Source organism: Oncorhynchus mykiss, chromosome 19 (assembly GCF_013265735.2).
Source record: "Oncorhynchus mykiss isolate Arlee chromosome 19, USDA_OmykA_1.1, whole genome shotgun sequence".
NCBI classification, from domain to species: domain Eukaryota; kingdom Metazoa; phylum Chordata; class Actinopteri; order Salmoniformes; family Salmonidae; genus Oncorhynchus; species Oncorhynchus mykiss.
In genome coordinates, this window is record NC_048583.1 from 37,027,326 (window position 1) to 37,039,569 (window position 12,244).

General features: G+C 39.6%; 1 protein-coding gene and 1 long non-coding RNA gene across 12 annotated transcripts in view; one reads left to right on the forward strand and one right to left on the reverse strand.

The window, feature by feature from the left end:
* Window positions 1-1,928: 1,928 nt before the first annotated feature.
* Window positions 1,929-9,198, reverse strand: LOC118941471. The gene is made up of 2 exons (XR_005037707.1): window positions 8,480-9,198; window positions 1,929-7,557 (listed from the first exon to the last, which is right to left on the reverse strand). It is a non-coding gene; the product is annotated as an uncharacterized LOC118941471 (long non-coding RNA).
* Window positions 9,199-9,263: 65 nt separating this feature from the next.
* The window catches only part of LOC110497754 (homeobox protein Meis2), a 111,039-nt gene continuing 108,058 nt past the window's right edge, over window positions 9,264-12,244 (forward strand). For 2 of the 11 annotated variants that reach the window (XM_036954722.1, XM_036954724.1), the window contains exons 1-2: window positions 9,485-10,700; window positions 11,253-11,482. In XM_036954722.1, coding sequence (XP_036810617.1) covers window positions 10,689-10,700; window positions 11,253-11,482 — 242 coding nt within the window. In that variant the 5' untranslated portion in view covers window positions 9,485-10,688. The other 9 variants (XM_036954721.1, XM_036954720.1, XM_036954719.1 and 6 more) reach the window with 9 other exon arrangements.

A 12,244-nucleotide genomic window follows, 5' to 3' on the forward strand; every position in this document is an offset into this window, starting at 1 on the left:
CGTCATATAATGCCACCTTTCCAACAAGTCAGTTGGTCACATTTCTGCCCTGCTAGAGCTGCCCCGGTTAACTGTAAGTGCTGCTATTGTGAAGTGGAAACATCTAGAAGCAACAATGGCACAGCCGTGAAGTGGTAGGTCAGACAACGTCACCACAAGAACTGTTCTTCGGGAGCTTCGTGAAATGTGTTTCCATGGCTGAGCAGCCGCACACAAGTCTAAGAGCACCATGCGCAATGTCAAGCGCTGGCTAGAATGGTGTAAAGCTCGCCGCCGTTGGACTCTGGAGTAGTGGAATCGCGTTCTCTGGAGTAATGAATCACGCTTCACCAACTGGCAGTCCAACAGACAAATCTGGGTTTGGCGGAAGCTAGGAGAATGCTAGCTACCCCAATGTATAGTGCCAACTGTAAAGTTTGGTGGGGGAGGAATAATGGCCTGGGGCTGTTTTTCAGTGAAAATAAATCTTAACGCTACAGCATACAATGTCATTCTAGACGATTCTGGGTTTCCAACTTTGTGGCAACAGTTTGGGGAAGCCCTTTTCCTGTTTTAGCATGACAATGCCCCCGTGCACAAAGAGAGGTCCATACAGAAATGACTTGTCGAGGTCAGTGTGGAAGAACTTCACTGGCCTGCACAGAGCCTTGACCTCAACCCCATCGAACACCTTTGGGATGAATTGGAACACCGACTGTGAGCCATGCCTAATTGCCAAGCATCAGTTTCCGACCTCACTAATGCTCTTGTAGCTGAATGGAAGCAAGTCCCTGCAGCAATGTTCCAACATCTAGCTGAAAGCCTTCCTAGAAGAGTGGAGGCTGTAATAGCAGCAAGGGGGGGCCAACTCCATATTAATGTCCATGATGTTTGAACGAGATGTTCGACGAGCAGGTGTCCACTTAGTTTTGGTCATGTAGTGTAGTTATGTGTATACACACACGCTATATTTTCCCAGCTTCTAGAACATCTGCATGTTCTGGAGCTCCAAGCAGATATTATTACATTTGAATTACATTACAAATGGCCAGGAGCTGGGAGAAATATAGTGAACATGTCTCTATTCCCTCCATTGTGTGTTCCTCGGGCTTATTCCAAGGCATTTTGTGAGATATGGCTTTTCCCACCCTTGTTCATCCTCAAGCTCATCTAATAAAATACAAGATTCATGTGTTAAACATTGAAGTATTACACTTCTTTACTGTACTTAATAATTAATGGACCCAGCCTATCGCTTTATGAATATTTACATGTAAAGTATCCCTAGGAGTCCTCAGTAAGCCAGAGGGAGGGAAGTGTGTTTATAGTATTAAACACTCAAACATTCTTCCAGACCCTATTTTGCCTGCAACCATGGAAAACACCCACTAAACCATTGCAAGTATTTTATTTGCTGTTTCACAATGTAACCCATTCAACTTCCGTTTACACGTGGCAAGTCAAATTACAGGTACTCTGGTTGAACGCAGTTCTGAAATCCCACGACACGGCTTGTCTAGTTGTAACTCGAAGGGAGAGGAAAAAGATGCTTGTCTGATTGTATTTTCCCCAGCATTTACATTCATCATTGAATTTACCTACCACTCATTTTGTGGTTCATGAGATGTCTTGAAAGACGTGGGCAAATCAATGTGTTAGATGTGCAGAAACGGAGGTAATATCATGAGATACATGGAATGGAATGGAGACGTACAATTCAGGAATGTCTCGCTGCTCCTTTTTCTTGTTGTTGCAGTCAATTCACTTCCTAAACGCAACACTTCTGGGGACGATAGCATGACAACATATCTTGGTAAACAACTATTTGGTTGTTTGCTTTCCCTGCATCCGTCACATCATTCAATTAAAACATAAAGAATCTAGGCCACAAATGTCCCTCTGTAATACAGGACTTTTGTACAATTATTTATATACTTTCTCTTTTTTTGTTTATAATTTAGTTATTAAAAACTAGGTACCAGTAAATCATATACTTACATGGGTATAACTTTGTATGTGACAAGATGCCATAAAATGTTGTGTGACTACCCTGTCATGTTCAGATACAGCAGTAATTGATTGCCCAGAAGGCACTGCTTCACCACAACAACCAGACTGACTGGTGAGATTGACAACCTTTGACCTTTGAGTTGACTCATGGGATAGTGAACCAGAAGTGTAATCAGAAATGTATTGAATATCTCTTGGTAAGGTTGCTCTCACGGTCACCCTGAGGATATGAGGTGTTGATAATGGACGTCTAGAATGTTTGTGGTACATGCTATATTATTATATAATAGGTGAACTCCAGCATGTTTGGTTACGGTGATATTTATCTAAAGAATTGGCGTCTGACTGTTGTCAGTGCCTCTCCTCTCTGCAGGTCCCCCTGCGCCTCAGATCTCCTCTCTGTCTCCTATGTGGATAAGTGGCTGGCTGCAAAGGCAACGCTGCTCTTTGATATTTCACTCCTCATTTGAATCAGTGGTCGCTTTATTTGACAATGTGCGGTAATTACCTGGGTACATTGCTTGATCGTGTGAACTCCTGCAGATCCGAGGGGGGTTTCGAGAGGTGGGTTGGGGGGGGGACGACGACACATAAACAGAAAGGAGCAGGAAGAAAACAAAACAGGAACAACCATGCCATCTGCATTTGTTAACTTGCATCTTTCATTTTTTTCTTTCTCTCTAACAATCGGCTGAGATGTCACGGCTGAGATGTGTGTGAGTTAGGTTAACTGAGACCGGTCGGTTGGTGTGTATTTTCAGATGTACGCCAGCCGGTGATTGTAATCTAGGGGGCCTATGTTGTGTGGTGAGTATCCGAGGTCAGTCAGTGAGGGTTTCCAACGGAAATGTCACCTGGGAACCGCACATCATATGAAATACACAGGACGCTCACTGCATTCAGAGTGGTTAGAGACTGAGAGATCAAACTCTTGGATTCATATGTGACCTTTCACTAGTTACATCATGAAGCCTCTTGAATTTCTTAATAGCTGTTTTAATCACTTCAGGTTGTCATTGGGTGAGCAGTACTGTCAATAGTTTGTTTAAATTGGTTTTATTCCAAAATTATACCTTTAATCAAAATTCTAACAACGCCGTGCTTCTCTGTAGAATCTGTAAGTCTTCACCCGGCTTATGTGAAATTCAAATTAACTACAGAACAATCTAGAATGCAATAAAGAATAGATTCAATGTTATCACACCACAACACCATATCATCAGTTATAAAACACGCTCATTTATTAATTGTATCAAAACCTTAAGGACAGATACAAATATACACAAAGATACCTCAGAATCTTTACAAGCAACACTTGACTTTTGAGCCTGCCATACTACACTTATTTATCAGCATGTAGGGCACTTGAAGTTTACACACATGGGAGAGTAAACAATGATTGCACAGGTGGCTCAACTGGAGATTTAGCATTTAACATGACCCAATAACATTATTACAGATTTTTTTTGTTAACTAAATGTATTAAATGTTCATATTTGTTATGAAAGCCTATTCAATAGTGTGTATAGAACAACAGACTAGTGTTTCTCCTCATTTGACTTTCATCTCTAGTCAGTCTTTCACTTTAGCCGACCTAGACTAAATGTAATGCAGCTGTAACCTATATGACTGGAACTCCCCACCCTGGTGGAAACAACCCCTCCTGCCCCTTTTCCAGTTCAACTACACTCCTATTGTACAACATAAAGCATCTCACGAATTTCACAAAGTAGCAGGGCAATAGGCTAGTATATGACAGCTGAACATACACATTTATCCAAATGAAAACTCCCTCTTATTTAACTGTTCTTATTTACCACTACGCAAACGTCCCATAACAGGTCCATAATTGTTAAGATGTATATACACATAGGGGGGCTATATTCACCTGCCTTTTGATAAGACAATTTGGCGAGTTCAAAAATATTACCACGCACATGAAGACAGAGCCATCTGAAAGTAGCCTACAGTATGTCACTTTCACAACATGTTCCTGTAAAAAAACGATAATTATTAGTGTTGTATTATATTAAAAGTAGAGACTTTTCAACCAAGTAAAAGACAACAAAGCATTTCTGAAGGCTATAACTCGTAACAAACATATATATAAAATAGCATTGAACAATTTCAAGAAGAAAACTTTGCTAACCATTTACTTGTTACGCAAAGGGTGCATTACGTGGATGGCCTATTCTCACATTTGAAGACAATTGTAGGTCTGCAAGTAGCTTTAAATACATAGTGGGGTTTTCGTGTAGTGTCAGAAGCTTGCGTTAAGATAAGATATGGTTATCTGTTTAGTTGGATGCTTGTCTGACAGACATTCCAAGGTTTAAAGCTGCATGCCTAATTATGAATCTTGACACGTCTGCCATCAAGGCTGGCATAAAAACATCTCCAATTGTCCAGAGGGCAACCGAACACATTCTATTTGCGTTCTTGATTATTCTGTCCAATTGAATTCAATTCCGGGGCATGATGCAAGCATGAAAATGTAACACTTAAATTGTTCCCCTCTGTACTGGACAAACAACTCAAGGGTGGAATTTATGTTAAGTTTAAAGTGGAGAGGGGAATTAATACAATTTAATAACGGTTTAAATGGACGGGGTAGTTTCTTTGGTGCCTAAAGCCATGTTCCCCTTTGATCAGCGAGGGAGGGCGACTTTATTGGACATGTTTCTATTTCCAAATCCGCATAACACGCAACGATGCATGTATTTCCTATTATGTAGATAAGGAAGAGAGCGTTTGATATGTAATAAAGGTGGGCCCATAGCCTACTGCCTCTTTAAGCCCCTTAAGTCTGAGAAATGATGAGCGACAGAGGCACCGCGAGAGGGTCAGCGCTATTAACTTCTCGGTTTCTCGGGCTCCACTTAAACTTCTCTCTATTACATGTCGTAATGTGGCGAGATGGGCCCTTTACGTGTCCACCTCCTCAATCCCAAAATAAAAATGCATACCTGCCCCCCAAAGTGCTCGGTAAAATGATAGTCTAGCTACACATTTCTTTAGATTTGCTCAGACAGTTCGATACGAAGGGGACAAGGACAAATGATTAGGCTATAGTTAGGCTACTCTTGCACACCCAGTGTTTCGCGATAAACACACAATACAAGCCCCTCAGCAGCATTTGATGCATATGACCGTATTCCTCGCCACGGTCACTAATCTCGCCATGCCTGACTGAAACCGTGCTACTTCGGGAGGGATGTTCCTTCAGCTCTCGGTAATGATCCAGACAACTGTGGAAAAAGTATGATAGCATGTTCTTGCAAGAAAACCTCCGTGTCCTTATGCTAAATTGTGGTTGGTTTTGAAATTCGTTTCGGAGAATTCAAAACAGTATGACAAAACATTAACAAATTTATATTGACCTTTAAACATAACCAAATTTCTATTGACCTTGGGGGATTCCATTATATCATCATGGAAATAATAGAGTGAGGCAACATTAATCTATTTGGACGATATCGACCGGGAATAAATAATAGATTGCTGAAACATTCTAAAATATCTTTATTTCACGAAATATGACATTAATTCAAACGTGTTTATGTCCAAATAAATCAGACATATTTTTATGATTTATAATTAGATTGAAGCTGATTGCTTGTGATTTTGATATTAATTTGAATTAACAGCACTGTCAAATATTAGGCCTACATTAACGGATTGTAACAGTAATAATAACAGACAAATAATAATAATAACAATAATATAATATAATATACCGATCTTCATGTGTCATTTTTAATTACACCAGTTATCTATTTCGCAGGAGCTTTCATGTACAGAAAAACACCTTTGAGTAATTGCACTGAGGGATGAATGGCCTGCGTACCAGTAAATTCCTTTACATTAATTGAGCCAGAAACCATAACTAATGATGGTCCCAACTGCCTCACTGGGTTTTTCTATTTACTCCTAATCTTTGGACGAATAGTACAATTTTGGTTACCGTTATTTTGATATTACACAGCACCCTGCGTGGTTCACATTTCACTCAGAAAAATTGTTTGTTGGGATACAAATTATGCTTGATATATTGATAACATAGGCATTCGAATCCATTCTCTCCTCACAAAATATTTTTAAAATAGGCCTATTTTCCACTGTAAAATGTATTAAATTGCACTTTAAAAACATATATGGTTCACATAATAATGAATTCATTATGATCACAATTTATAATGCATATTTTTCGTTGTCACGCAAATTAGATTTTTCCTAAAGATTACCTATTTTTTTCTTAATTATTAATAGTGGCGCGATTCAACGTTTGGCGTTTGTTCAATCCGCCAGATGTCGCTAGAGGAATGCATATTTTACGCATTAGGCATGCTAAGTGTCTTTGAGACAGATCCCAAGGATTTTCAAGGGAGAACGCCACAGTTACATTTTGTGTAGCTCCCCACCCCACCCCCTCTCTCTCTCACCCTCCTCAGACACCAGAATCTGAGAATCGATAGAGGGGAAATACGGCTTAGGAACTGAAGAATTTACAGTTAGTCGCGAAACTTTGACAAGTATTTGAGTTGCTCATTCCACTTTCTGGGACCCTAGTCACATTTCACGTGGGGTCAGAAAGAGTTCAGCCTGGTGAGGTAATGCCGTATGTGTTGCATGAGGAAAACATTGACAGGGCTACGTATAAACAAAAAAAACTTCACTGTAGATTATGTAAACACTGAGATAAACAAACCTATATAAATGAATAGTTAGTTAATCACTAGATTTTAACATATACATTCGAGTATTGATATTGTCTGAACATCAATTGAACAAAAGCCTACTATAAAACTTCAGAAAATAACCATACATTAAATATACCTGAACGCAATTCAGAATTATCTTTGTATTGACCTTAAGGTTACTGAAAGTGTTGGTTTTCTGTCCCCTTCAGAAAAGTCTATGATCTACTCTTATCTGTGGGCTTTCTATAGCCAACATTAGCTTTTCCTATTTGCATAATCTCAAATACTAAGGCGGGCCAACTCAGAACAAAGTAACAAACAAGATTAGGCCGATGTTATTTGTTCCTGTGGTTAAGCAGCGATTGTTTCTAAAGAAGTATTTAAGGTCACTAAGAGGATTTAAACCCCGATTCGTATCAGTGACCTTTTTGAAGGAATTAAATCAAGAAAATATTTCTCCATATTAAGCAACATATAGGCTACCAGGCTACTTTAGAGGAAGCCATGGCAAAGTGGAGATATTGGTGTCTGTTTTGAAATGAGAGTTTGGGGGTTACTTCTTTTACAGTAGGTGCACTTTTAGGATGTGACACCGAGTGGATCTTTAGCCTCGTGATTGTCTCAGTAGTGTTTTCCTTGAAATGGATCCGCTGTCCCCTAATGAATCCAAACGCAGCTGGCCATGTCCCACACGGACACCGAGAGCTTTAACCCTAAACTGACCTCAATTTGACACCACCAGATGAAATTTTACCGCCTGTTAATGCCATCTTCTGCAGAAGAGACGGATCCGCATGTTGACGGAGATGCACTTCTACTTGAACACAGATTTTGTTCATATGTATCCTTATCCATATGAGTCCTCAACCTGAAAAGTCACACAATGGGAAATCCACTTATTGAAAATGTAGTGCTAAACATAATGGAAACTTGGGCATGATATGGGACACTTGAAAGGTCTTGGTTTGCAAACACTTGCATGTTTCCAAAACCATGAGAACATGCTTTAGGTATCCTCCATTTAATCTAGGCTATGTTCTAGGTTTTATAAGGCTAATTTAATCGTATTATTAAATATGAATTATAATTATATTAAGACTATTAATTATTAAGATTGAAATACAATATCCAGAACGAGGATTTAGAGTGTATAAAAGTGTATTTATTGCCATAAATAAAATATAATGTCTCACTAACAGGATTCCGATTGATTTGATGTTATTCAGATTTATGTTAGATTTGAATGCTGATAGAGGCTATATTTTGGATTCACCATTGCATTGCATTGCATTGTAATGAATAGCATGTACTTAGTTTGTACCAAGAACTATAAGTAAAATACCTCTAATAAACTTCATAAACATTTAACATATTGTGTTATATACATTACATCAAATTCACAACTTTTGAATGTTCAAAAGGTTGAGGTGCATTTTGGAAGAAAAGGCTATTTCATATATCACCACCTCAAGTTTCACAAGCTCTTCGAATGTGTACATCCCCCGCCTTTAAGACCAAAATATATACAAGATAAAATATTTGTTTAAAAAAACAGTGTATACGATTTTGACCGTATAACGTAAAAATGTGCCACATTTTACTTATCCAACGTTAAAACATTTTACTTACATTTTTGGGGATTGGATGGCTCTAATGCGACTGAATCATTTTCTACATTCACAGAATAGGCCTAATCATATCAGCTACTTAGTCTGACTTTCCACAACTGCACTGTTGGAGAACCTTCCGTTTTACGAGACACAACAAAGGACATAATATGATTCACTTACCATGTTTGTCCGGAAGAAAAACGCTAGGGTTAGTGTACAGGTCATAGTGCACGATATCATTATAAGCAGTCGGGCTAATATCAAAAACCCATGTCTTCAAAAGCTCACGCATCCAGCCCCTGGTTCTGTTCACAGAATGTAACATCGGTCAGAGGTATTTGGAGACGATGCATGCCGCTCTGCGCATAACACTGTAGTTCCTTCTCGGGCTATTGCACGTTGAACTGTCCACACAGCCGTTCGTCAACCCTGCAGTCCTACTTTTTCTTGTAGGGCTTCCCACCCCCTTATGCCAACAAACATAATTGTTGTCACAGTCCTTCATTTTAAAAATATTTTTCAATTGCTATTTCTATTGTCATCCCAAGCAACCGTATGGCGCGTTTGTTTGTTGGGAGTATATTGACCTTACAGCTGAATCCAACCCACTAGCTCATTCAACCTATGAATGGTTAATTTCGACAACCACCAAAAATGTCACCGAGCCATAAATGTATCAATTTATGTGAAAACATATCAATTTAACGATTATGCCATCTGCGCAAAAGTGTATATTATCATTGATGGAGCTAAATATTAAAAGGGATAGATGGCCTGTTTCGGTTTTGTGCGTAAAAAAGCTTGGGCTCAGGGAAAAAGGGCTATAGCCTCAGCGCAATCGATGGCCGGAGCGTTGCTCCTCCTCTAAACTTCAAACTCAAGACATGATTGATGATCTTGGGGAGCTTTGATAATTGACTACTCTGAGGTAAGGCACGGATTTCTATCTAGAGAGGGGATTGGACGAGAGAAACATACAAAATGACTTTCTCTACAAAAGCTTTTTCTTTTTGGAAAAGTTCATTCTGGACTGAGAAGGGGTGCGCCATATCGTTTAATTTGCTAAACAGCCCCGTTCATAATTAGCAGTACGATTAAAAGGTATTACCGAGATATTTCATACTAGGCACACCGGCTATAACCACAACACAAGATAACAAGTAAGCGTTAACAAGTAAGCGTCATGCTCATAAATTAAACTCAAAACGAATCAGGTATCTTTACAGTGTCATTATAGATGATTTGACTAGAGATCATGTTTTGATTGCGTGACGGATTCTTAGTTTAGAATATTTTTGAGTGAAAACAATAAGTATGAGTGGTGATGTGTGAACAATAGGCTGTTCATGATTTATCATATTTATGATAACTTTTTTTGACTCGTGAACGGTACGGGGTGCCACGCGTATTTCTTTCAGACTATTTGCAATAGTGAAACTAGAACAAGTTAGTCGTGCGCCTTAGCTCGGGCATTTCCTACTGTTATTATACAGCGCTATAGGTCCGCGTTGGCATGTATAGGAAAACGCTGCTTCGGATCTAAAAGCAGAGCAGAGTAACACAAATAGGCTACTTCACTTTTTTGCCTCTCACTTATCAGCGAAGGGAATTGCCTGGGAGTGTAGAATCTGTGTTGTTTGGCTCCCCCCGTGAGGAGTTGAAGCCGTCCTCGTGCATACTCTGCATATCACAGGATTTGGTCTCTCCTCTCTTTCTGTAGCTGCTGTAGGACTGGCTATGGCCACCGCTACTTCCGGGTTCCGTCATTTCATTCTCCCGCCGATCAGCGCAGCAAACTGACTCTGTTCTATAAGCAAGCTAGCAGCCAACCTGCCAACACTCGCTGACACTCACTCATCTCAGACCGCGAGATAGACGAAATACCTACGGGGGAAGGAAAGATCTGAATTGCAATCTCTTAATTTCTATTGCTTTTTCTTTTTACAGTAATAATAAAACAAGATAGCAATCCGGAGGCATAAAGAGGACGCGGACTTGCTGGATGAAAACGGGCTGAAAAGATTCATCCTCTCTTGAACATCATCACCAACCATCATTCATTCATTACCTTGACAACCCCTGGCTTTGATTGACAGCTGGAGTGGCAAAAAGCCACGAGACACGACAGTTTAGTTACATGCAGGTTGTTGATGGGCCGATTGTAACCTTCAGTTTGGTGCTTGACAATTTTTTTTATTTTTTGGGGAAAGAGGAAAACAAGAAAAATTGCAAAACTCATCCTGATGCTTCTGCTTGCACTCTACCACATTGGAGAATAGGAGAATTCGCAAAGTTGGTTGAAAAAGGAATCTTACCACTAAATCACTTTCTAACCTGACTGGGATATTAAATATACGACACATCCAGGAGTTTATTGGAGCGCAGCCTGATGGCGCAAAGGGTAGGTTTTAAATCTCCAACACTTACCTATACAAATCCACTCTAGGAGGGCCTCCATATCGCTATCCTCTTGTCAGTGGCGGCTTATTTATAAATTGTTCATATCTAAGCCGTTTTATTTGACATTTTTGCAGTAGGCTACCTTTACTCTTCAAGCGGAGTTAAAGCCTCTGCTTAACCGACGGTCTCCGCAGCATTCGTGGAGCAGTTTTAAAGGGACTCCTAAGTAATTCGGTGTTTTGCCAAAGTAACCCACCTTCGGGGATTCAGAACTTTAAAATGTTTTTGGTAATTACAAATACAAACCTTATCAATGTATTCACTTGGTAGTTTAGCCATAGCGATTGCCTTTTCTGCCGAAGCAACAGGAATGGCACAAGGATTTGCTTACTTTTTTCAATTGCTGGTGTAGTAGCCTCGTTTTACTATAGCGCTTTGACTGTAGCCTACTATGACTTCAGTAACATGTTACCTGATAACTAGCCTATATGTACATTTTGGCCACGTTACGCGTGAATTTCTATCCTCTGACTTTGTTGTTGTTTTATTCCAGTACGATGAGCTGGCCCATTATGGTGGGATGGACGGAGTCGGGGTCCCGGCGTCTATGTACGGAGACCCGCATGCTCCACGGCCGCTACCCCAAGTCCATCACTTGAACCATGGACCACCGCTCCATGGCCAGCACTACGGTGCTCATGCACCCCATCCCAGCGTTATGCCCAACAGCATGGGCTCCGCTGTCAACGATGTTTTAAAGAGGGATAAAGATCAAATCTATGGGTAGGTGGACTATAATTACATACTTTATTTTTTAATATATTTTACGCTTTCAGTGTGTTTTGACTTATGGACGTTTTACTTGTTGCAAAAGTTAACCCAGCGTAGGCCTATATGCATTAGCAAGTTTACAAAATGAAGTGTAGTTTAGCTAAAAATGTAATATTGTCAAAACCTAGAGGTCTATGTTTATCAGTCATCTGATATTATCACAACTTACATTTTAAAAATAATATGGATAACCATTATAGTATACAATTAAAACTAAGCATGTTTTAAATAGAAGGATGCATCTTATTGGCATATTGTAAAAAGGGAATAAACACACACAGCAACGTATGGTTATGGCTACTTGTAAACAAGTTGATAGGTCCGAGTTTATATTTGGTATAATCGCCAAAACATTATAATAGTCAGCACTAATGCGTCAGTGTCCGTGCGTAAAATGCATTGGGAAAATATAAGACAAATTATGTAATTTGTAAACAATGCATTTTTGCCATTGATGTGCACATAGCTTATTCATAAAATGTTTACAAAGTAATCTACTTTATGGAAAAATGTGGAGATACGTTTCAAATGTTATCTCAGTCAAAACCTTGGAAAGTATAGTAGTTTAAATTATTCCTGACAAATTCTTCACTATTTACACTCCTTGGGATCTTTAGTTTTACGCACAACTTTAACTTGCTGTGTCGCCGTGTGATTAGCTTGTGTTAAGCCTGTGTGGAGGAGCTGGCTGCCAGGTTGTGCTCAGGCTCTGTT